The sequence below is a fragment of the Syngnathus acus genome, chromosome 5, assembly GCF_901709675.1.
Source record: "Syngnathus acus chromosome 5, fSynAcu1.2, whole genome shotgun sequence".
Lineage (NCBI taxonomy): Eukaryota > Metazoa > Chordata > Actinopteri > Syngnathiformes > Syngnathidae > Syngnathus > Syngnathus acus.
The window spans coordinates 7,408,314-7,431,954 of record NC_051091.1 but is presented as its reverse complement, the minus strand read 5'-3'; the positions used below and the strand labels follow the sequence as shown (position 1 = coordinate 7,431,954).

The following is a 23,641-nucleotide window of genomic DNA, read 5'->3' as shown; positions in this document are numbered from 1 at the left end:
TTGGTTGGGCCAATCACGTTGCGAGCTACCACAGACCTATAATTGATTATTAATCCACTAAATTATCGATTATTTACGAATTTGTGGTTTTCATTTCCTTTGTTTTGGTGTAAGTTGTAGATGGGTATGTATTGTGTGGAACACAAAAACGCGTATGTAGTGCCGGAACTGAAAACAAAGTCGATTGTTTTCTAAACGAGCCCGTTAAGTGAGGGGACCGTAGAGTCCAAGACCAGCCAAAATGCTTTGCAATACATAATCTCTCGGTTTTACGTCAAACTTGGTCATCTTCCCCTCAATTTGCATAGGTACGTATTCTTTATATTTCTTGAAGAATAGTTTGAAGATTTTAATTTTAATTTTACATTATTACTTGATCACAGCGTTAGTATACGGCTGTGCAAACTCGAGGGAACGAAATCAAAGTGACACGAACAAGGAAGCATTGTATTGAAATATCGATTGAGATGCTAAAACAAACATGTTTGTCTTACTCATTTGAGGTAATTTAACAAGTAAATTTAACACGCATCCAACCTGTAAACGATCAGAACGCTGGTAAGTCCTGTTTCTGTCATTTTTACTTGAGTCAACCTCGCCCCATACTTACAAATTTGGTTTGAAACTATTTATTATATACTATTGCCGTGCATCTGGACGCAAAAAAATAAAGCTCTACCGATTATGCTCAGTGTGTGCATTAAGCTGCAAATGAATGACACGCCCTGTACTGAACTGTTCTTGTCTGCAGTTTTCGATCTCGAGATGGAACAAAATACACATACTAAAGACGGTGTGGATCGATCCAACCTGGTTTCCGAGGACGGGAAGAACAGCAAGTCTGTTCTATGCCAGCGATGTGGATCCAAGGTGCTGTCCCCAGGAATGGCAGTATTGGCAGAGAAAGAGGTAAAACAATATAAGAATCCTCAGAAATCAATTGTTTTTTGATACAGAGGATATGATTTGATCAGTTGCACTTGTGATGGAGTGGCACATGCAGCCACAATAAGGTGCTAGTTTGATTACCAGCCATGCATGGACACAAAATGGATTGGTTGTCAATGAAGGACATCTGGTGCAAAAACTGTCTCAAATAAATCGTATAACCGACTAGAGAAACTCATAACAGTTTAATATTTATCAGCTGAATCTGAGTCGGGGAGTTCTACGAGCACTTCGACAATAGTTTCTCACACTTCAGCTTTAATCGTCCTCAGATAAGACCCTAACAATCACACTATAGTCAAAACCTCTCTCAGTGCCTCAAGGCTATCTGTCCAGATGGCATTGGACAACTCTGAGGGTCCTTTGTGAATGAGGTGTCTGCTGACTGCTTTTTTTAATGTGAGTTCGAATGTGTTATGAGGGTGTGCACACTTGTGCAAACAGATTTTTTCAGCTTTTCAGTAGTTTTGTTCCTTCTCAAAAAGATTTCTACTCTTCAGTTGAGTTGTAAAGGTTTAGGTCTGGTATTCAAACAGGGGTGTGTAGACTTTTTATTATAGCCATTATCCACTGTGACTCTTAACACTGGCTCTACTTTGGTCATTTGTGTCTGTGTGTGAAGCCAATTGTTAGTGGTATGAATGACAAAGCAAAATACTGGATGGTGGGGGGTTTAAGGCTAAAATTACAAGCACTCCGTCTCTGTCCAAAATTCCACTGAGTTGTATAAGGGGAAAATGTACTATTTGTCGTTATGAAGCCACTTTGTGAAGTCATTCCAACCTTCGTACAAATCCATTCCCATAACGCTTGAAGGATCAAGTTTTGATTGAGACTGTGTTTTGTCATTTCAGCTTATCCTACCATCCATGCGTAAAAAGAGCAGCCTCAGTGGTGCAGAGGGCTCCGTGGACAGGGACACACTGACTGCCCACTGGTTAGTGGGGGATATGTTCGATTTTGAGAACGTCGGCTTCACTAATGATGTCGGGAGAATCAAGTATCTCATCTGCGCAGACTGTGAGATCGGACCCATCGGCTGGCACTCTTTGGATGATAAGATAGGCTATTATGTTGCATTAGACAGAGTGAATCATGCCTAGTTTTGAAGCATCATGAAACAAATGCATACAATAAATACAAATAAATAAATACAGTTTATGTGCTAGCTGGCTTTACTGTCAGCGCTGACACTTAACAGCACACACTCGATTCATACTGTACATGTCACTACTGTTTTCTTTTCTCACTAAGAACATTGTATCATTGACCATTGTGCTCTAATAAAAATATTCAACTTTCTCATCTTTATAATTATGTTTTGTGAGTAACCTGAGGGTCAAGCTGACTTGTATGACTGACAAGACACAACATTACGACTACTTGATGTTACACTGGTGTAAAACTATACTGTTTTTTACTCTTGTGTTACAATCAGACCACTCTTATTGTGATGCAGTACTATTCTATGCCACTCAAAATGACCACAATAATAACCTTGTTCCATCCATCCATCCATCCATCTTCTTCCGCTTATCCGGGGTCGGGTCGCGGGGGCAGCAGCTTCAGGAGGGACTCCCAGACTTCCCTCTGCAATTTAACAACAATAACCTTGTTGTTAAATTAATACCCGACAATATCAACTGAGCATTATTACCTTTGTGAAGGCAGACCCAGTGCTTGTATGCCAGTGTGGCTCATGTTGTTAGGCACATTTTGGCTGCAAGTGCAATAATAAACATTTTAAAATGAATACCTCTCCAACAGTGTCAATTACACACACATTTCAATGCAAACATGTTTATAGAACTATTAGACCTCATTGGATGCAGTGAGTGTATCTCACCAGGAATTTGGTAAATGAAATATTTGCTCTCATTTTTTCCATATCGAGCTATTACTAAATGTTCCTCCAATAGGCTACTGTTACGATTTCAAATGTGACAAAAGGCCTTTTTTGTTGTTGTATAGTGTGTGTAAGCAGCTTGGTGTCGTCATTATAGCGTTTTGGTCGTTATCTTTCATCTGAACGTGTGGTCATTGTCGTTTGCTTACTGTGATGCTGTCAATCAAAAGGTTAGTTTACGCCCATTTGGCTGGATTCCACCAATCGGCCGCAAGGAAGAAGATGAAGTTTAGGCCTGTCTGGAACAGATGACCATCATCTGATTGACTGAAAGTGGAATTTAATTCGAATAGAATGCGTTTCCACATAAATGACACCAGCTGTCCGTTTTTGAATGTTATAAATAATATGTATATCTATATGTGCATTTGGTTTATATATACATTTAACGACATAAATTGCCTCCAGGTCTTGATAGAAATTCATATTCAAATATTAAAAGAAACAGCTTTACTACGTATGGATTGGGCTGCACTAGACCATTTAAAAACAAAGATCCGGTCGAAGCGGAGTGATATGTTAGGTGAGTTCGATTTGCGTACCATCCAGTGATCTCTATTTATTTTGGTCCAGTCGGGCGGAGTTAGTGCCAAACCAACCTCTCGCGCTTCCTCGTAAAGTGACGAAGCCGCCATGTCTCACGGTGTATAAATCAAACCCACGCAATGGGGGAGTAATCGCTTGTAAGAAAACCACGGAACCAATAATCCTTAAATAGAAATACGTTGCGTACAAAAGACTAACCAAGAATAAAGTTCGCTTAAGTGGCTTCTGTACGGTTTGGAAATAACCTGAAGTGCTGTTTAAAGTATGCAATCCATGCCGCCTAATTTTTCTTAGATGTATTACGAACATGAACTAATATAATTTAAATTAGACCAATTATACATAAAAGTAATTTTATCGTATGATTGTGGTGTTTTTCGTGTGCAATAACGTGCAAAACAAGTCATTTCTGGGTGTCTACTTTTAGAGGCGGAAGCACACAGCTCTTTCGCCCTATCGCTTACAACTAGATAATTCGCCTTTGAGTTGAATGAGTGGAGAATGGATACGGATTGAAATCTGGATTACAAAAACAACAAATTGAGCGTCGGCAACCCATCGAGTATCACTGAACGAGCATCACAACAAAGATGCAAGAATGAGTCAACCACAGCTGAATGAGTTCATTCCTCCCCCGGAGTGTCCTGTTTTTGAGCCCAGCTGGGAGGAATTTGCTGACCCTCTTGCGTACATCAACAAAATACGACCCATTGCAGAGAAAACTGGCATTTGTAAAGTCCGACCGCCACCGGTAAGCCTCCCTTAATGTTTGGCACGTTTTTCAACAATTGTGTTGGCGATCTTGGCGTGAGCGCTTGGCCAGGGAAGAGCGTCAAGTCGCAGTCAAAGTTGTGTTTTTTAGACAGCTTTCAACATGGCGGAGTGGGGGCTCGAGAGTTGAATTGTCAGCTAGCTGTGTGTTCTGTTTGCTAACCTTCAAACCCAACCGATCACAAGCCTTTTCAGCACTAAAACACCGAAACGTACATTTAATTTCGACGCCGCAAATTGTCCAACATTCGATCACAATGTTGTTTGAGTTTCCCCAAATCGAATTAAAGGGCTTTTATACATGTAGAGATAACTGAGTTTACATTATGGCAAAGTGATCTCAGTGGACTGGAATCTTGCATTTACAGTACTGTTTCTTGTCAGATACTGTTTCAAAAATATATTTGATCATTGCAATTCGATGGAATTGGCCTGTGTTGTCTTAGTTTAAAATAATCGCCTGTCCGGTGTACAGCTACGGTCCTGGCATCGCTACGTGCTCGGGAACCAGCAGTTTATGGAGAGAAAGGACGCTTTATCACAATGGCCGCAATGTTCCTCTTTTTTCTTTTCTTCTTCTTTTTTTTAACACATCTTTCCCCCCATTAATACATACTGCGCGATACATTAAATACTCGACGATTGTTTTTAGAAGTGCGTGTGGTGTTTGTTTTTGTCCAGGAGCTTGCTTACTTTGTTCTAACTGAGTGGTAATTGTGGCTTGACTTGCACTTGCTTTCACTTGAATATTGGCCAAACGTTTGAACACAGCACGACTTGATCTTTCAAGTAATTTAGCTAACATTATTCGTCATGCATTGTGTTTGGCTAAAGCCACAGCTTTGTCAAGGGTGTGTCCACGCCTCATTAGCCTACTAATGAAATAAAGGCCCAAATCGGATTGAAATGTATTGACAAATATGCACGGGCTTGCCTTTATCGAATAAATTAATAGCGATGTCCAGGATGCGAACGTAGTTGGATTTATTTAGAGGACATAAATGCAAGTGTATCACAGTCAAATTGGGGAGCTCTTTATGAGGTTATATCAGGAAATGGCTGGTGTCGCCAACAAATATCTTGTTCAGTTAGTCAGTTGGGCAAAGATGGTGTTGGATAGTCTTTGGTCACATTGATGCTTTCAAAGGATTGCCAAATGTTCATTTATTAGCCGTTCAACATCCTCACTTTGTGTTTGCATAATATAGGAGACTGTCAGACCCTTGAGGCCTACTTGGACGTAGCCTCGATGAAATTCTTAAAAAGATATGCAACAACGAATTGGTTGTTGTTGTTGTTGTGATGCATTTCAGTTTCCCAGAGAAATTATGTGTAAAATTCATTTAAAAAAAATTCATAGTCACCACTTGTATAGCTTTTAGTCAGCAATTTGGACAACCCGTGTGGAAGCTTTCTTTGCTTTCAAGAACTTAAAATTTTCTATTGGGGCTGATCAGTTTTTAAGAATTCATCAGTTATACTGCATGTATAAAACAATGATGTGTTAAACAATATTGCATTAGTTTTATCATGTGAAAAAGTGTCAAAAGCGAAATCCCTATCCTCCAAAGATAGTACTCCCCCACCATTGGGCCACACAGATAGATCGAGGAAAACAATCATGCTTTTTTGTAGCGGTAACTATCGTTTGATTGGGAATGTCAGCACCCACACCACACCCGTCGTTGACGAATGGTTGATGATCTGCCAAAAATATGTTCTACCTTGAACAGAGCCTTGGCAGAAAACAAATAGACCATGACTGCAACCTGCGTTGCCTTCAAAATGGCAGATCAGTGATACGCCCCTTCAAACTCCCAGTTTGTGCTTCCAATCCAGACTGGCTATAGTTATATAAAATCCCAGTGCTGCCAAACTTGATATGGTGATTATTCTAAATTACTTAAAACATATAAATAAAATAACTGTACTTTGATCAAATTATTCAGCAATCCACCTCCAACTACGTGTCATGTGACTATTTTTCCCCCCGCTGTCATCTGACCAAAGCATGCTGCCATTAATGCTAGCTAACTGGGGACCCTCTAAGTTCATTTAGGTCATTAGTAAAGGAGCATTTTGTCTAGCCGGGTTAGAACAGAGATGGACGTTTGCCATAATACAAAGCTATTTCTTTGCACGAGTTAACAACTAGGGCAAAATAAGTACGGGGACAAATTAACATGTAGCATTGTCCTGTGAAACTGAGTTATCTTCCTGTGTCTAAACCCCATTACCAGCAACAGATATGTATGTGACATTTGGCAGGAAGTTGTGTGGTCTCGTGTAAGATATGTTGCAGAGAGAATAGTCACGGTCTTTTCACGTAGTAAAATGTGTTTAGATAACCTCGTTAGGGAATGTTAGCTTTGCAGATGACATCAGCATGTATGCTGGTCAATAATCAAACTGATAAAATTGCCCCATTTAATTGTTCAAGCAAAATAAGCGTTCTGAAAATATTCAAATGGAGCATGCAAAAAGTGTTAAAATTTTCATGTCGTTTTATTTTTATTTTTTTCATTCCAGGAATGGCAGCCACCATTTGCCTGTGACGTTGAAAGATTGAAATTCACACCCCGAATTCAAAGGCTCAACGAGTTGGAGGTATGTTCATGGAACTGTGTATGCTAGTGTGCACACTAACTCGAGTTTGATGTTTTCAGGCTCAGACGAGAGTGAAGCTGAACTTTCTGGATCAAATAGCAAAGTTTTGGGAGCTTCAAGGATGCACGCTGAAAATCCCTCACTTGGAAAGAAAGATTTTAGATCTCTACCAGCTCAACAAGGTGTCTTCAAATTCCGCATTGAAACACACACATGAATGTGAAAATTTCCCTCCAACCTTGTAAAAATTAAATTACATTTGGTACTTTGCCGCCCAGCTGGTGAATGACGAGGGAGGTTTCGATGCCGTCTGCAGAGAGCGGCGCTGGACTAAAATCTCCGTCAAGATGGGTTTTGCTCCAGGCAAGGCGGTGGGCTCCCACCTGCGGGCGCACTATGAGCGGATCCTCTACCCATATAACTTATTCCAGACCGGCGACAATCAGCCTGTACGTCCCACCAAATTATTATTTTTTTTTTTGTTGTGACCGTGTTTTTTGGGGGGGAGTCACCGTTTATATTCATTGCCTTCTGTCCTTCAACTTCTGTCTTTGCAGAGAGCCACCTTGACCAACGACACGAAGGACAAGGTGTACACGCCACATGACCTCCCACAGCGCCAGTCCGTGCAGCCTCAGGAGATCTGCAGCATTGCTCGCCGTGCAAAACGGATGAGAGCTGAAGTGAGTGTGCTCTGCCTGTCTAATTCTTCGTGGGTTTTAGCCTTCCCTCATCCTCTTTGTGTCACGTCTTTCTTTTTCCTCACATTGCAAAACTCTGCAGAGAGGCTACTTTAAAAGCGAAGCTGAGGAGGCTCGCAAGAATCGTCCTAATCTCAGAAGGAGAATGGGAACATATGTTGCCGAGATGGAGCCGGAGCCAGAGCCAGGTAAGGACAAGGACCATGAAGGTCACGAAGAGAAGTAAATGAAGTTTCAAATCAAAATGACTAATTCATCCGTGTGTTTCAGTGAGCATGTCGATTAAAGAGGAGACCATAGAATGTAACGTCACAGAAGGTTGTGAAGAAAATGGGGCAAATGGCACAGCCAGTAAAGTAAGGATATTGCAGTGCACCGACAATTACTTGGATTTGTTTTTAAATTGTTCTAACGCAAATGTTTTCAGGTGGAGCAATACATGTGCCTGGTGTGTCACAATGGAAATGAGGAGGACCGCCTGCTGTTGTGTGATGGCTGCGATGACAGCTACCACATCTTCTGTCTCATCCCCCCACTTCCTGAAGTTCCCAAGGGAGACTGGCGATGCCCCAAGTGCCTAGCGCAGGTGAGGGGCCTCCTCTCGACCTTTGGGGGAGTCATATCCTGACGCAATACCCGGCTCGCCTTTGGAAACAACACTATCCAATTCCAAATGCGTTTTGTCTTTGTTTTGCAGGAATGCGGCAAACCTCAGGTCGCTTTTGGCTTTGAGCAGGCCAGCAGGAGCTACACCCTGCAAACCTTTGGAGACATGGCTGATTCTTTTAAGTCGGATTATTTCAACATGCCCGTTCACGTGAGTGGAGATCCTCGCTGGCACGGTCTTGTCTGTTTACACAAGTACATGAAAGTTACAGGGACTATTGTAACTGAAACGGGGGGAAGGGCATGCAACCATAAATCTAATTTAATGTTTCAGTTTACTATGTTGAGCACATTTTTTTTTATCTCCTAATGTCATTACTAGACAAAATCTTGATCTCTTGACATTTTGTAGATGGTTCCGACTGAGCTGGTGGAGAAGGAGTTTTGGCGTCTCGTCAGCACCGTCGAAGAGGATGTGACTGTAGAATATGGAGCAGACATTGCCTCCAAGGAGTTTGGGAGTGGTTTCCCCCTGAAGAACAGCCATTTTGAAGTGTCTCCTGAGGATGAGGTACCAGCTGTAGTTACTATGACGACGATGATTTTTAGTTTTGATCTTAATCATACTTCAAAAACTTGATTTTTATTTTTCCTGAACAAGCTGTGTAAAACATACAAATGACCACCATACACTGATGACGGTGGGCTTGGCCATGGTTTGGAGACTTGTTTTCTGTGTTTTACAGCATTACCTAACAAGTGGCTGGAATCTTAACAACATGCCAGTGCTGGATGCCTCGGTGCTGACTCACATTACAGCCGACATCTGCGGGATGAAGTTACCTTGGCTCTATGTGGGCATGTGCTTCTCCTCCTTCTGCTGGCATATTGAGGACCACTGGAGCTACTCGATCAACTACTTGCACTGGTACGCTTTCTTAGTACTGTGTGAAGTTGAAGAGATTCATTTTTATACATTCGTCTTTTTTTTTTTTTTTTTCAGCTTTTTTTTCATGATTATGCGTTTTATTTTTATTTCTGTGCAGGGGTGAGCCGAAGACCTGGTATGGGGCGCCGGGTTATGCCGCAGAGCATTTGGAGGGGGTCATGAAAAAACTCGCTCCTGAGCTGTTTGAGTCACAGCCAGACCTCCTCCATCAACTCGTCACCATCATGAATCCTAACACGCTGATGAACAACGGCGTCCCGGTAAGGCACACTCAATGAGCACCTAAATAAATACAATCCCAAGAAGAGTACACATGAAAATTTGATTGGCTTTCTACTTGTAGATCTATCGCACAAACCAATGTGCGGGGGAGTTTGTCATCACGTTCCCCAGAGCGTACCACAGCGGATTCAACCAAGGTTTCAACTTTGCTGAAGCGGTTAACTTCTGCACCATGGACTGGGTAAGGCACTGACTCGAAGGTCAAATATTGCATTTTAATCCAAACTCTGTGTTTGTTCTGTCAAGATGTACAGAGGAGTCTGCGATGTAAAGCTAACAAGAGTTTTTATTTGTCAATTCCTTGTTAGATGCCTGTTGGGCGAGGCTGTGTGAAACACTACCGCCAGTTGAACCGGTATTGCGTCTTTTCCCACGACGAAATGGTCTGCAACATGGCCTTCAAAGCAGAAACGGTGGATGTGGAACTGGCGTCCGCCGTGCACAAGGAGATGGCCGCCATGATCCAAGAAGAAGAGGAGCTTAGAGAGAAGACCAACAAGATGGTGAGGAGGTTGACACTTTCATCCACAGTTTTTAATTGCCTCGTCAACTGTTAGAGTATCTGGTCATACCAAAGTCTATAACTTTGTTTCTGTCTCAAGGAAATAAGGGTTTAACACATTGTATTTATCAAACACCCAACGGGCCACCCCCCCTCCCCTCGCAGCTGTTCTGTTTTTGTCTTAAAGCATTAATGACTGAATGTGTATCCCCAGGGTGTGGTGCAAACCCGGCAAGTCGATTATGAGCTCCTCCCTGATGAGGAGCGTCAGTGCTGCAAGTGTTGGACCACCTGCTACCTGTCTGGCATCACTTGTGTCTGCAGTCCCGGCAAGGTGGTCTGCCTGTACCACGCCCAGGACTTGTGCTCCTGTCCACTGAGCGACCGAATACTCCAGTGAGTGTTACAAAAAGATCAATTATTGAAAAAAAATAGGCAAACATGTTCAAATGTTTTATATTTAAAGCTGCGCTTAGTGTTGAAAGACCAAGATGTTAAGCTTGCACTGAGGTTATTAATGGAAATTGTACTTTTGAAGCCTGCCTTTTTCATCTCATGTCTTCTTCTCCCCCCCCCCCCCCCCCCCCCCCCCTAGTTACAAATTTACACTGGATGAGTTATACCCCATGATGGCAGCTGTGAAGCGGCGTGCAGAGTCCTACAAGGAGTGGCTGTGTGCTGTGCAGGGCATTCTGGAGAAGAGAGAAAGCCACAAGAAAGGTGAAATTGATTTAAAACCGATGATTACCCAGAATTATTTTTTGTGTGCTAAAAGAATAGTCTTTGTCTGTTTAGGTCTGGAAGAGCTTCACAGCCTGGTGGAGCAGGCTGAGACAAAAGGGTTCCCACAAACCGCCCTCTTGGACCAGCTGCGCGTTGTTGCTGTCGAAGCTGATAAAGTCGCTGTGGTGGCCCAACAACTTCTCAATGGGAAGAGGCAGACGAGGTAGCCACTGTGTACCAGTGTGATTTTCTTTTAAGTCTGAAAGGACATGACCAGTCATTACTTCCTACATCAAAGTTTCATGCTCTTCATTCCCTGCATCCAAAGCTTCAGTCGTTGTGACTCTTTCCTTCTAATGTTGCAGGTATCGTTCTTGTGGGGGGAAGTCTCAAAGCCAGAACGAGTTGAGTGTGGATGAGCTTCGATCGTTTGTACAACAGTTGGACAAGCTGCCATGCAACATCAGACAGGCACCTTTACTGAAGGTTGTTAACAATTTTAAATGTAGAGCCCCGACTGTGTTTTTAGTATTTGAACCCTAATCACAATTGCATGTGCCTTTCAGGACCTGCTGAAAAGGGTTGATGAATTCCAACAGCGCAGCGAAAGGCTTCTCTCTGATGAGTCTCCTAACTCAGTCGAGCTTCAGGAGCTGCTGGATCTGAGCCTGGGCCTTGATGTAGAGCTCCCCCAGTTGCCTCTGCTCAGGGAGAGGCTGGAGCAGGCCCGCTGGCTGGAGACAGTGAAGCAAGCCAACAGCAGGCCGGACAACCTCTGCCTGGACACCATGAGGAGGCTGATCGACCAAGGGGTCGGGTTAGCGCCGCACAGCTCTGTGGAAAGAGCCATGGCACGTCTGCAGGAGCTCCTGACGGTGTCTGAGCAGTTGGAGGAGCGGATGCTCGGCCTCATGAAAGCCAGGTGAGGACAGAGGCGTGCTTGTGTTTCCAAGCAAAAACATATCAGGTTCACAGCCATTCAATACCCTTGCAATGGGTGGTATCGTTACGCTACTCATGAAATATTTCACATATTAAAACACATTGTAGTCTAAAGTTTAGAGGCACTTGAGCTATTTCATTTGTGAATGTCTGTTCGATAACTTTCACATGCAACAAAATATCCCTTTAGGTTTCACATGAGTCTTTGTATCGTTAGTCATTGCTTTCCTAATAGAGAAACATTTTCAAGTTCATTTTTACCAGAGTTTTCCCCTTCTGGACCTCATAAGATTATTCATTTTCTCTCCCCGCTTTTCTCTTGCCAAGATATCAAGTTGTGACTTGGAAGCCCGACGTTCATTCCAGTCATCTTTAAATACCTCCTGGCTAACCACTCCCTTACTATTCTGCACAAAATAAATCGAGGAAATAATCTCGTTAAATTGATAAGGCTGGCACAGTAATAGAGGGGAAAATATTGAAATGACTTGATATGAATGAATGAATCGATCATGTATGTCTTCTCGCAGTCCCCATCACAGTATCGAAACCCTTGATGCCGCTTTACAAGAAATGGAAAATGTCCCCGCCTATCTGCCAAACTGCCTGCAGCTGAAGGATGCAGTGGTCAAAGCCAAGAAATGGCTTCATGAAGCTGAAGCCCTGCAGGTAAAGTGGACACTTATTGAAATGTTTGACCGAGAGTAACCCGGCTGGCCGTCTAAACGTTGCCATTGCACGCCTTCAGCTCGGGGGACGTATACCCCTGCTCGAAAGCCTCTCTGAGCTGGTTCTCAGAGCAGAAGGCATTCCAGTGAGACTCGACCCTCTCAGTCGATTGGAAGCTCTAATTAGTGACGTGCAGACATGGAAGGAAAGCGCAGCGAAAACATTCCTGCTCAAAAACTCACCCTTTTCGCTTTTGGAGGTATGTCAAGCATTTTAATAGTCTTTGGGTTTACGGTCGTTTTTCCACTGGCTGTGCCACGCTAAATATTATTATTGAAGATATATTTTGACCATTTACCAAAATGGTATCTCCATTTTTTTCCCCTTGCATTTGTATTTGCAGGTTCTGTGCCCAAGGTGTGATGTAGGAGCTGGGCTTCCTAGGTCAAAATCTAAGAAAACAAAAGAGGGAACACAGATCAATAAGAGACCCGGCGTAAAGCTGGACTCACTCTATGATGTGGAACAGGCTCTTTCGGAAAGCAAGAGCTCCGCCTCTGCTGTGAGTGTCACTTCTGATGTCAAGTCATTTGACTGGCATTTTAATTACGCTTGCTTGGGAAGAAATCTTCTCACACATTATGAACAACAAAATCTTCTCTGGTTACAGATGGCCACCCTCGATGATGTCCGTGACAAGGAGATGGAAACCTTGTTGGTGTTGAGGGCTTCAAACGAGTCCAAGCTTCTTCCTGCTGAGAACTGTTGTGCACTTAGCGTTTGTGTTTGCCATAAGGCGCCCTCGGGGGCCATGGTGCAATGCGAACTCTGTCGCGAGCTTTTCCACAGTGGGTGCGTCGTAGCAAGCGCCGACCTCAAATACGGCCAAGTCTGGCTTTGCCCCTTTTGCCAGCGTTCAAGGAAGCCGCCCCTGGACAAAGTCTTGCCTCTGTTGGCGTCACTGCAGAGGATTCGGGTCCGATTGCCCGAAGGAGACGCGCTGCGCTTCCTCATCGAGCGGACGGTGCAATGGCAGCACAGAGTTCAGCAGGCCTGTACAGATGGACTGCTGGAGGAAGTGTCAAAAATGGTCAGTGGTCAGTCAGATTTGCATCAGGGCATGTGGAGTCGTTTGCTATATTCTGTGTGTTTACGTTTCAGGGGAAGAACAGATCAAGAATATTGCAAAAGAATGCCTTTTTTTATACAGAACACCAGTGCGTTCCACTACAGGGTTAGTTTAAACTGTGGGTGTATTATTTTGTCTTTTTTTTTTTTGTCTGGTGCCAATTGTGAATGCCTTTCCCAGGACTTGGCTCTGACCTGGAGGAGCTGATGGTGGAGGGGTTCCTCCTGCAGGTCACCCTTCCAGAGACTGAGCAACTTTATACATACCTGCTGTACACTCTGGCTCCTCTGCCCACTCAGAGATCTCCTTGTAACAAAAGGACAGAAGATGATGAGCTGCGGAGAGAGAGTACAAAACACCATAAAAAGGTATTGAGTGATTTTTGGACCACAGTGGACCCTTGCTACTTTGCAAGGCCATCATGAGCAGATTTCCATCAACAATAGACACAAATAGGGCAAGTACTAGTCTTATTTCACAGTATCGATATTGTGGAGGCTGTCGATACAATCGTCCGATACTTACGGCAAAGTAGTTGGTGCTATACTGCAGCGAATTATGTATTATAACGTTAACCCAATACAAGAAAGAACTCATGAATCCAATTTATCTGACATGTGTTTCGACAGAGTGGAGGCTCAAATCACAGTAAAGAGGCGCTGAGCATTCAGAGCAAAAGGACCAAGCGACGCAAGGAAAGCTCTGATTCTCAGCACTCCGGGAAGGCCAAGAGGTGTTGCAAAAAGAAGTCTAAGAGGAGACGTGACCGGAGCGAAGAAAGAAGGAGTAGTTGCTCCCCCACACACAGAGCGTCAGAACCTGCTGCATCCGCTTCCGCGTCCGATTCGGATGAGGATTATTCGTTGTGCGCCGCGCCGTGGTGCAGAGAGCCGGAGGGAGATGAGGTGTGTTTGATTACCGCACAGCCAGCACTGAACTTGTTTTTACTATCATGATCCTGTTTTGTTGTCTTTCCAGTTAAACTGGGTCCAATGCGATGGCAGCTGCAATCAGTGGTTCCACCAGGTCTGCGTGGGACTGTCTGCCGAGCGTGCCGAGACGGAAGACTATATTTGCATAAGCTGCACACAGCCAGACTTTGACCGAGGGGACTGAAGACCAAAAAGTGACTTTTTGAAGGATCAGCAGTTGATTTGCAGCACGCAGCACTTGACGTGCACACCTAAACTCCGCTCCCCTTTATCTTGTGGCTAGCCCTTAATGAACACGGTGCTAATCACTCGTCTTCTACGTTACAACAGTTCTCTCAGCACTGTTTTTGCCACCTGGCTGCTGCTTCAGCCAATCAGCTTATTCGCTCCAAAACGTTCCAGAAAGAACAGTGCAGGGACTTTTAATCCAAAAGTCAAATAATATCACATCCAGCAGTTATTCTTTTCTTCCCCCAGCCCGTGTCAACAATGTGAAATTTTACCTGTAGAGTCTTCTTCATCAAAGCAATAACTGAATACATGAATCCCAGTTCACTTTCAAGAAATCCCAATAGAATGCCTTGTCAAAGTGAAACCCTGCTTAGAATTCACCTCTTGAGTCTGATGATGCTCCAAAACAGTTCAGGTAAAAAGAAAGTTGAGGAAGGTCACACAGATTCCTATTGGTATGTGGGGTGGATTATACAGTTTGTTGTCCCTTTACAGTTCTCCTGACATGATTTTTGTCAGTATCCCGTATTTTGTGGGGGGGATGGCGGGTGTCAATGTTCTGTTAGAACTGATATTCACAAATTTCTGACATGATTTTTGTCAGTATCCCGTATTTTGTGGGGGGGATGGGGGGTGTCAATGTTCTGTTAGAATTGATATTCACAAAGTCAGAAAGAACTTCCCGACATCCAAGGAATGTACATTTTCTTTTAGGGTGCAGCTCTTCCCTGTAAGATTAAGGTTGAACATATGCTGGATTTAGATTTAACACAGATTGTTTGATTTATTCGCCACGGGTATGACTTTTATGCTACTATGGCTAAATAATATAATTCATATGTTGCAGTTTGCAATTTAAAAATAAAAAAAAGTTTGTTCCCAAATGTATGAAAGTTGTCCTTCACTCATATCCTACTGAATGGCTTCGTTAAACAAAAATAAACGATTACAGCATGTACTTGAAAGATTCACTCTTGCAAATGACACAACAAATTCACATCTGTAGCAGATGTGCCACTTCCTCATTTCGATGTGTTTATTGCTCGCAATTATTCAGGGTTGGTAAGAACACTTACCAAACAATACAATGACAAATGTACATAAAATGATTTGTAATGTGTTTTATGGTGGTGTGAAAAAATGGTAACCTTACAAAGCGTCAAGACTAAAACAAAACCACTGGCTATTTTATGTCTTCGGTTTATTATTAGGCTGAATTTAGAATGCTCAATAATCACTATTTGAACAATGAAGACACACGTTACATTTTACATTATGTTGGGATTCGAACCCACTTTTCCACCAGACGAGATTCTTCTCGCGAGATACTCATTTATCGCGAAAGCAGAAACGGAAGCGTCTAAGGTGACGTCATAAAAAACGGCCCCGAGATGGGTCCGTCTAGTGCTGTGCATTCCAGTTCTTTTAGGTGAACTGAATCGTTAGAATCAATTCACTCAAAAGATCCGTTCAAACGAATCGTTCAATGAATCCCCCCCAAAACACACACACACACACTGATACGGCTTTTTATTTTATTTTTTTATATCCAGTGGACACAACCCATACACATCAAACAATACAACTATCCTATGAACTGAAAAAAGAACGAATCACTGTAGGAAGTGATTCGTTCACGCTCGTTCACTGAACGGAGCCGTTCGTTTGAACGGATCGTTCACTCACGAGCCAACATTAGGTCCTTCTTTATGTGACGTATCTTTGCTTGCTAGAAATTACATTGCGCTAGCTGTTCGGATCGAAGAAGAAATATGCTGTCAATATTTGACTCAATTCCCACACATATGGTAAATTTGATATCATCGATGCTATTGTGTCACGGCACGATCCAGTCTGAGCTCCTTATTCTGTTTGCATTTGCGAAACTTTTGATGCTACTTGTTATGCTGCTAGCCAACGTTATTCTCATCATAACATCGATCAAACTCATCAGATGTAGTTTTAATACAAAATCTACCTGTCGTTGACCGGCCTGTTTATTAAATTGTTTAATAATGTTTACAATCGATCTTAACTTAACCGCTCGAGCAATTACAAGAAGGATTCACCACCTGCTTTCATGTTATGGGGTCGAACTGTGATGTTGCTTGCTTTTATTTGTTATAGGATTATAAAGGCCAGAAACTGGCCGAACAGATTTTCCAAGGGATAATCCTCGTCTCTGCGGTAACTATGCAACTATATCAACACACAACTACATCAACCCATCATTCTCACCTTATTCAATTGATTGGTTTCTCGCTTTTAGGTAATTGGATTTGTGTATGGGCTTATCATTCAACAATTTGGATGGACTGTACTCATAGTCCTGACTGGATTTGCTATCTCATGCATTGTAAGTGTTTTGGATACTTTCTGTTTTACAGTTATGTTTAAAGTTTGCAATGCTAATAGGTGATTGTTTTTGTTTTTTTAAAGTTGACCCTACCTCCATGGCCAATGTACAGAATGCATCCCCTACCTTGGCAGCCTGTTATACCAGAGAGCAGTGGGGAGCCCAGCCAAAAGCCTCAGGAGACTCAAAAGAAAAAGAAGCATAAATAACTACTTATAATCTTGGTAGCTGACACATTTTTTACATTGGAAATATTTGTTGGATTTATCTTACAGCCCCAGGTGTTCGTCTGAAATACAGATCCAATACAATTTGTGCATTCGTTGTCTCTGTTGAATGAAACACTCAGTAATACGTACTTGTGTTAAATTGATGATGGTATTTATTTATTGATACTGTTGCTGGCTACATCAGCAACAACTCGCTGTTTTACAGGATAGTGACCCTGTACTTGGTACAGGCAAAAAAAAAAAAAATCTTTTTAAATAGACATTCCAGTGGCCTAATTGAAATCTGACCAATAAAAAATGCTTAATACAAGAAGATCCACAACAAAGCAGCAAGGGCTGTCAAAAAGGCACTTTGACCATTCATGGAAATCAGGGACCCGCATAATTCCATCCATCCATTTTCTGAACCGCTTAGTCCCCACGGGGGTCGCGGGAGTGCTGGAGCCTATCCCAGCCGTCAACGGGCAGTAGGCGGGGGACACCCTGAACCGGTTGCCAGCCGATCGCAGGGCACACAGAGACAAACAACCATTTGCACTCGCACTCACACCTAGGGACAATTTGGAGTCTCCAATCGGCCTACCAAGCATGTTTTTGGGATGTGGGAGGAAACCGGAGTGCCCGGAGAAAACCCACGCGGGCCCGGGGAGAACATGCAAACTCCGCACAGGGAGGGCCGGAGGTGGAATCGAACCCGCACCCTCCTAACTGTGAGGCGGACGTGCTACCCAGTGCGCCACCGAGCCGCCGGACCCGCATAATTCTATGTCGTAAAGCACGTTGCTGCTTTATGACATAGAATTGCCACAAGAATCATGAAGGAAAAGGCCATAGAGTATTTTTGGAAAGGCTTTATCAGAAATAATTTTATTGTTAATATCTGTGATACAACATGTCTATAAGACTAATAAGACAAAAATAATTATTACTGGTATCTGGCTCACGCAATAATTTAACAAACTAAGAACTCGATTACAGCACGTTACATGTCAACGTAGTTTAACATTTTTGCATAGACATAATGAAAAATACGAAACTAGAAGTTAATGATATAAATAATGTTAGTTATGTACATGTCATTGTTTTGCATGGTGTCAATGTAAAAATAAGTGACAAATGAAAATCTATGTACTGTAGAAAGGAAGTGGCACTTGCTTCATTGGTGAAAGCTCTAGTCAGTTGTTCTTTTTTTAAGTGTTCTTTTTCTAAACCTCGAAGGCGACCTCCTCGAAGAATTTCAGCTGTCTCACCATCACAGCATAAGCGTGATACTTGTCATCACCCATCTGCTGACGAAGGCACAGCTGCAGTGAGAAAGGAGTGAAAAAGAGTGATGCTCTTGTCCTCTCTTGACACTTTTGTCTTAACCAATCGGATTAGTTTTCAACTTTGCACAGTAGGAAAAAAATTATATAGACACAATGTGCCCGATGTTATTTGCAACATTCCTAAAAACATACTTCGCGTTTATCGTCGTCCTCCTCCTCCATGGTTTCCAGGACTTTGTCCAAGAGCTTGACCCCCAGGCCCTTCACAACATTAGTTCTCAAGAGCTCGATGGCCCTCCTGATCTTGGCTGGACCTGACTTGGAGCCTTTATGAAGAGAAACTATTGTTACGCACACCACAACGGTGACGATTTCAGTATGATGGTAACATCTGACCTATTGGGATTTCACTGAGTGACAAGTTCTCCGCTTCCTGTCGAGCCTTGCCGTGGAGCACAAGGGTGTCCCTGTACTTCCTGTTAAGTTGGAATTCTGGCATCAACGTAGCGCCACATTCATGTTTGTCCACCTCATTCACGTCGTTTCCACCATCCATCCTCAAGGTTTGGGTCATCATGTGGACTAAATCCTGCATGTCTTTGGATTCGGCTCTCCTGCACAGAACACACGTGGAGTTGATCTTGAAATGGGACGGCACTTTAAAAAAATATATATTTTGAGGTCCTTCTCTGCTGTACTGGCTCACCTTTCCCTGCCATCTCCTTCTGCATGCTCTGTGGAGCTTGTGGAAGAGGCATACTCATCTTCATCCTTTTGAAGCTTTAATAAGTCACAGCAAAATTGGGATATTTGCCACTTCTATAAAAAAAAAAAAACTCAAAGTTGAAGAAACCGCAAGTGTATGTCATACCTTATTGGACTGAGTAATAAAGTCTGAAACAGAATTGGAAACTGGAATGTTGTAGTGTTGGGCCTTGGAAGTGGTAACATCATAGGATGACCTTACAGCACCTGGAGGAGGAATTATCATAGTTTCACCATGATGAATTCTGTGTCATCTTTTGTCAAAGTCGGACTCTACCTGACTGGGAGGCAGGGTCTTGGGATTGCCTCAGTCTCCTTCTTTCTCGAGCAGAGAGAGGACGCTCCTGAAAGTGAACATTTAGTTTTATTGTGTGGATACATCGATATCATTTAATAATAAACAATAATAAAATCAATATTAAATAAACAATCATTTTACCTTTGGCAAATTAAATAATCCATCCCCACAAGATTTCAATATTTCATTCTCTGATTTATTGCTCTGTGTGCTTCTCCTCCTAGGTTCTAACGATGTTTCGATAGGACGAGGAGGCAGGGGCCGGCGAGGTTTTGCCTAAATGATAAAAGATGCATATGGTTGGAAAAGTATTTTTTACCTAACATTCTTCACATGCACTCTTGACTATCGTTACCTTCTGTTGATCCCCATCTGTGTGTCTTGTGTCCCTCCCACTCAACTCAAGTGAGACAGCAGGTTCTTTGGCTGTGCTAACCGGAGCACTGCTTACATTCTGTTTGCTGATTTGTAACGGAACGTCTTGTTCAGGAGGTTCCTTAACAGAAACAATGAGTTAAGACTTTCAAGTACATGAACATCTGTCTTCAGGTTGATAGCATGAGACCTATTTGATTTATTAAAGCTGAAAGAATATGGACAACTTTCTTACAACTGTTGGAGGGAATGGTTGGAGGAGCTTTTCTGTAGATTCCAAATTGTCCTGAAAAGATAACAAAACATGAAGATTCCCCTACAAACAAGCAAGCGAGATCTCTATTGTTAACTTACTTGTTGCGTTCCAGCTCCATTGACAGGTTTCACTGAGTCACTTTTACACTCAATATTCATCTCCATTTTTTCTGAGGGGATTCTGTGAGTAGATCTCTTCTCAAGCTCACTACCTTGCTCCACTTCAAGTTTTGGATCCTGCATGTTAGCTTCTCGAAGGAGCTCCATTGTGTCCTCCTTTTCATCATTAGCTGCCATCTTTTTATCAAAGACAGAATAGGTGTCCTGAAATGGACGAAACCCATTCGATACTTTTCCCTCATCCGCTCCCCTTTTGCCAGCTGCTGACGGAGGCTTTAGTGGGGGCTTAGCATGTGGAGGAGGGGGAGAGGGCTCCTTCTTCTCAAGCTGGTGGTGTGCCGCAGCTAATCGAGGTGTCTCTAATGGCCTCTGTAAGGCATCTGCATCCTCCTGTGGATACATGTCAACTTGGATTTTGCTGATGGTTGCCATGGATGTAATGCTGCTTTTGAGAGCATCGGGTGAAGATTGCCTGGGCGGGTTGCAGTCTATAGGACCATTGTGATTTGGAGGCAGTTGTGATTTGTCTTTCTGTACAATGAATACACACAAAATATATATATAATTATTCCAAAATATCTTCTTTTTTTTTTCAGTTGTAAAATATTTATAAAAATTTCTAAAAACTCAGTACAGACTAAATATTTATACTTATGGTTTGGTTGATATTATGTCTTATAATATTACTTTGCTAACTGAATCATGATACTAAATTAAGGTCCATGTGCTCATTAACATTCGCCAAAAACTGTCTATGATGATAATGACTCTTTAGTCCAGTTCAAAGACATATGAGGTTATGGCGCACACCCAATTTATATGAATAAGTATGCCTTTATGACCTCACGCTGGAAGGGAAAATGTTCTTTTCCAAAGTGTTCCAGTATATGACATCTTGGCACAATGAAAGTTGAAGATTCCAAATCAAAATAATTTTGCACGTTTGTTTGCTTGTTTGTTTATTTTTCCAGCATATTACATTGATATATTCACCGACCTGTTTCAACCTGGGAATGGGTTCCGGCTGTGGACTTGGAGTAAGTCGCTCAGGTTTTGTCTGAGGCTGCGCCGCAATAGCTACATCGTTGCTTCTGATGTCACTGCTGCCACCAGCAACCTTTTTTCTTGACTTAGACGTTTTTCTGAGGCGCAAAAACCAGAAGAGGTTATTATCAACATTTCTCTAAAAACAAGAGTTGAGTACAGTGACAAAGCAAAAGTATGAATGAACAAATGGAGATAAAGCGCAACCCTGTTTTGTCTTTCTAACTTACTCCTTGGTGGCCTCCAGGAACATGGCAATTTGTCGCTTGATGTAAGGTTGCCGAAGGATGAGTTTGACATCTGGTCTGTCGTCTGGCCTTTTACACAACATGCGCTTGATCAACTCTCCTAGCTGGGGGTCGTATTTACTTGGCATCTGCGGTAGCTGAGAGAAGAAACCAATAATTGAACGCTCACCGTGGATTTATGGCTACAGTTGACGCTTAGAAATCAGAGCTTGGCATCTTCTTATCCACATAGTTCCTACCCTTCCTTCCACAATGCGGTAGACCAACGAGTTCATATCCTTGGCATTGAAGGCGTGTTTTAGTGTCGACATTTCATACACACAGCAACCCAGGGCCCACACATCTGACTGAAAAAAAAAAAATACAATGATCAAGCCTTTCAGTAGACAACAGCAAGATGAGATGAAGGCGATACCTTGTGATTATAGGGTTTATTAGAAAAGAGCTCTGGACTCATGTAGTAAGGGGTCCCGATAAGTGTGCTAGCCATATCATTCTGGTTCTCCAATACTCTGGCAATGCCAAGGTCCCCAACTTTGATTATGTTGGTTTTTGTCAGAAAGATATTCTGTGTTTTAAGATCCCGATGAAGGATGTTCCTTTCATGAAGGTACTGAAAGTGAATGCAAAACAAGTGAATTTGGGCTTACTTGCATTCATCATTTGGATTCATATGCAACATACCTGGAGTGCCATGGCAATCTGGACAAACCACTCCACGACCTGCCGCTCTGGGAGCAGCTCTCCCTTTTGCTGTTTGAGTCTGTGGTAGAGGTCGCCTCCTTCACAGAAGCCCATCACTATGTAAAGCTGGAGGTCTGTTCCTTCCCAGGATTCCCTGTATGTTACGATGTTGGGATGTCTGAGCTGGGACAGAAGCTGAGCCTCCTGCTCTGCAGCACGACGTTCCCGTTTTGAGGAGGTGGTTAAATTCAGCTTCTTTATGACATACTGTGGGGTAGGAAATGGGGAAAAGTGCAATAGTTCACATTGATGCGTTATAACATTTATTGACACATAAATATAGTGAAACTATGGTTGTGTGCTGGGAGACACTGGAAAAGTTAATCAGCAAAACATTATGCTGTCCCACTTTATTTATCTGATACTAAATGAAATTATTTGTGAGTAATTGTCGACAATAACTTAGACATTTCACCAATGTTTGTGATCTCAAGGCTGCATGATAATTTAAAGCTTTGAAACCAAAATGTAGTTAGAAAATTGTGAACATGTTAATGAAGGCTTAATACTAGTTAGTTTGTCCTGTACTTTTGCGCTATATTCTGACTGTCTGCTGTGTGCACACTTCGTCCATTTTTGCTCCTCTTATTTATTATGTTATTTGTTTATTTATTATTTATTCATCACTCTTATTTATTCATTGTTTGTGCCTTCTTGTTTTTATTTTTTTTGTGTTGTTTACTTGTATGTATATTGTGTACTATGTCTTGTCACCGTGGGATAGTGGGAACGTAATTTCGATTTCTTTGTGTCTTGGCATGTGAAGAAATTGACAATAAAGCAGACTTTGACTTTTGATCAAATGCTCCGAACTGCTGCAAAAATTAATTTAAAAAAATTCCTGGAGGGCATACTTTTTTTTTTTACAGCTACTACAGGAACAGTTTTGTATTTCTTTTGGTGCTCACAACGCTTGCTTTGTTGTAGTTCATACTGTTAATATAAAAAGGCTCAGTTCGCTCCACAGCCTTCTCAAATTTCATGTAAACAAACTTAACACTTCAAGGCTAGCTGCTACACTGCGCTAGCTATACACAAAGGCACTTAAATAACCCTTCTCGCCATTACATTTCCAAATAAATACGCATCTCACCTGTTTTCGGTCTATTCTGTGCTTCACCAGGTTCACCTCCCCGTAGCTCCCTTTCCCAACCACCCTGATAAAAATATAATTATCCATCTTTCTTCAAGGTTCTTCATAACCGGGCCGGACGACACATAAGTTACTCAACACTCGCTCCAAAAGGATACGTGTTTATGCAATCCATCAGGCAACTAAAAGGTCGGCAAAAATCATAAAATGTGTTCTATAAAAGTTGGACACTGTCGTTGTAGTGGGGAGATTGGATTTTGAAAAGCAGGAAACCATCATTGGAGTCACTAGGCAACTAGCAGACGATCGAGGGAAGGTCCGTAAAGCACCCCAAGTAGAAGCTACTGCCACCTATCGGTTGAAAAAGTAACTGCTGGCGAGGTTTCTTTCTTTGCCAGTAG

The 23,641-nt window shown here is 42.4% G+C and overlaps 4 protein-coding genes and 1 long non-coding RNA gene across 7 annotated transcripts; 3 read left to right on the top strand and 2 right to left on the bottom strand.

Moving 5' to 3' along the window:
• The first annotated feature begins 163 nt into the window (after window positions 1-163).
• Window positions 164-2,250, top strand: rabif (RAB interacting factor). 2 transcript variants are annotated; one of them, XM_037252379.1, is made up of 3 exons: window positions 164-308; window positions 752-909; window positions 1,803-2,250. In XM_037252379.1, the coding sequence occupies exons 2-3, from the start codon at window positions 766-768 to the stop codon at window positions 2,049-2,051; spliced, it is 393 nt and encodes a 130-aa protein (XP_037108274.1). In that variant the 5' UTR covers window positions 164-308; window positions 752-765; the 3' UTR covers window positions 2,052-2,250. The 2 variants fall into 2 exon arrangements, with proteins under 2 accessions (XP_037108274.1, XP_037108275.1); XM_037252380.1 differs by lacking the exon at window positions 164-308 and adding an exon at window positions 414-558.
• A 5-nt stretch (window positions 2,251-2,255) lies between these two features.
• On the bottom strand, window positions 2,256-2,650 carry LOC119123354. The gene is made up of 2 exons (XR_005098033.1): window positions 2,560-2,650; window positions 2,256-2,445 (listed from the first exon to the last, which is right to left on the bottom strand). It is a non-coding gene; the product is annotated as an uncharacterized LOC119123354 (long non-coding RNA).
• A 1,210-nt stretch (window positions 2,651-3,860) lies between these two features.
• kdm5ba (lysine (K)-specific demethylase 5Ba) lies at window positions 3,861-15,332 on the top strand. Its single transcript, XM_037251514.1, has 27 exons — window positions 3,861-4,151; window positions 6,701-6,778; window positions 6,838-6,960; window positions 7,057-7,227; window positions 7,336-7,461; window positions 7,559-7,667; window positions 7,750-7,835; window positions 7,907-8,065; window positions 8,177-8,296; window positions 8,498-8,656; window positions 8,832-9,013; window positions 9,132-9,294; window positions 9,378-9,497; window positions 9,625-9,819; window positions 10,033-10,214; window positions 10,414-10,538; window positions 10,614-10,764; window positions 10,907-11,027; window positions 11,108-11,463; window positions 12,014-12,152; window positions 12,232-12,411; window positions 12,556-12,714; window positions 12,823-13,242; window positions 13,314-13,386; window positions 13,462-13,649; window positions 13,911-14,186; window positions 14,260-15,332. The coding sequence occupies exons 1-27, from the start codon at window positions 3,999-4,001 to the stop codon at window positions 14,395-14,397; spliced, it is 4,452 nt and encodes a 1,483-aa protein (XP_037107409.1). The 5' UTR covers window positions 3,861-3,998; the 3' UTR covers window positions 14,398-15,332.
• Window positions 15,333-16,103: 771 nt separating this feature from the next.
• On the top strand, window positions 16,104-19,672 carry spcs1 (signal peptidase complex subunit 1). Of its 2 annotated transcripts, XM_037250968.1 has the most exons (5): window positions 16,104-16,252; window positions 16,572-16,631; window positions 16,714-16,800; window positions 16,884-17,024; window positions 19,586-19,672. In XM_037250968.1, the coding sequence occupies exons 1-4, from the start codon at window positions 16,217-16,219 to the stop codon at window positions 17,007-17,009; spliced, it is 309 nt and encodes a 102-aa protein (XP_037106863.1). In that variant the 5' UTR covers window positions 16,104-16,216; the 3' UTR covers window positions 17,010-17,024; window positions 19,586-19,672. The 2 variants fall into 2 exon arrangements, with proteins under 2 accessions (XP_037106863.1, XP_037106861.1); XM_037250966.1 differs by lacking the exon at window positions 19,586-19,672 and having other exon boundaries at window positions 16,884-17,117.
• Window positions 17,878-23,560, bottom strand: nek4 (NIMA-related kinase 4). Its single transcript, XM_037250961.1, has 16 exons — window positions 23,241-23,560; window positions 22,088-22,354; window positions 21,819-22,016; window positions 21,643-21,750; window positions 21,386-21,540; window positions 21,109-21,253; window positions 20,091-20,642; window positions 19,972-20,022; window positions 19,717-19,857; window positions 19,503-19,637; window positions 19,341-19,407; window positions 19,170-19,270; window positions 19,005-19,078; window positions 18,695-18,912; window positions 18,491-18,624; window positions 17,878-18,334 (listed from the first exon to the last, which is right to left on the bottom strand). The coding sequence occupies exons 1-16, from the start codon at window positions 23,325-23,327 to the stop codon at window positions 18,236-18,238; spliced, it is 2,532 nt and encodes an 843-aa protein (XP_037106856.1). The 5' UTR covers window positions 23,328-23,560; the 3' UTR covers window positions 17,878-18,235.
• Between the last annotated feature and the right edge of the window lie 81 nt (window positions 23,561-23,641).

Coding starts and splice junctions, on each gene's coding strand:
- rabif (XM_037252379.1), top strand. CDS start 766: ATGGAACAAAATACACATACTAAAGACGGTGTGGATCGATCCAACCTG. Junction 910..1,802: donor CAGTATTGGCAGAGAAAGAG/GTAAAACAATAT, acceptor TTGTCATTTCAG/CTTATCCTACCATCCATGCG.
- kdm5ba (XM_037251514.1), top strand. CDS start 3,999: ATGAGTCAACCACAGCTGAATGAGTTCATTCCTCCCCCGGAGTGTCCT. Junction 6,779..6,837: donor AAAGGCTCAACGAGTTGGAG/GTATGTTCATGG, acceptor TGATGTTTTCAG/GCTCAGACGAGAGTGAAGCT. Junction 13,387..13,461: donor CCAGTGCGTTCCACTACAGG/GTTAGTTTAAAC, acceptor TGCCTTTCCCAG/GACTTGGCTCTGACCTGGAG.
- spcs1 (XM_037250968.1), top strand. CDS start 16,217: ATGCTGTCAATATTTGACTCAATTCCCACACATATG. Junction 16,253..16,571: donor ACTCAATTCCCACACATATG/GTAAATTTGATA, acceptor TATTTGTTATAG/GATTATAAAGGCCAGAAACT. Junction 16,801..16,883: donor GATTTGCTATCTCATGCATT/GTAAGTGTTTTG, acceptor GTTTTTTTAAAG/TTGACCCTACCTCCATGGCC.
- nek4 (XM_037250961.1), bottom strand. CDS start 23,327: ATGGATAATTATATTTTTATCAGGGTGGTTGGGAAAGGGAGCTACGGG. Junction 21,541..21,642: donor ACCGCATTGTGGAAGGAAGG/GTAGGAACTATG, acceptor TTCTTCTCTCAG/CTACCGCAGATGCCAAGTAA. Junction 18,335..18,490: donor AGGACGACGATAAACGCGAA/GTATGTTTTTAG, acceptor TTCTCACTGCAG/CTGTGCCTTCGTCAGCAGAT.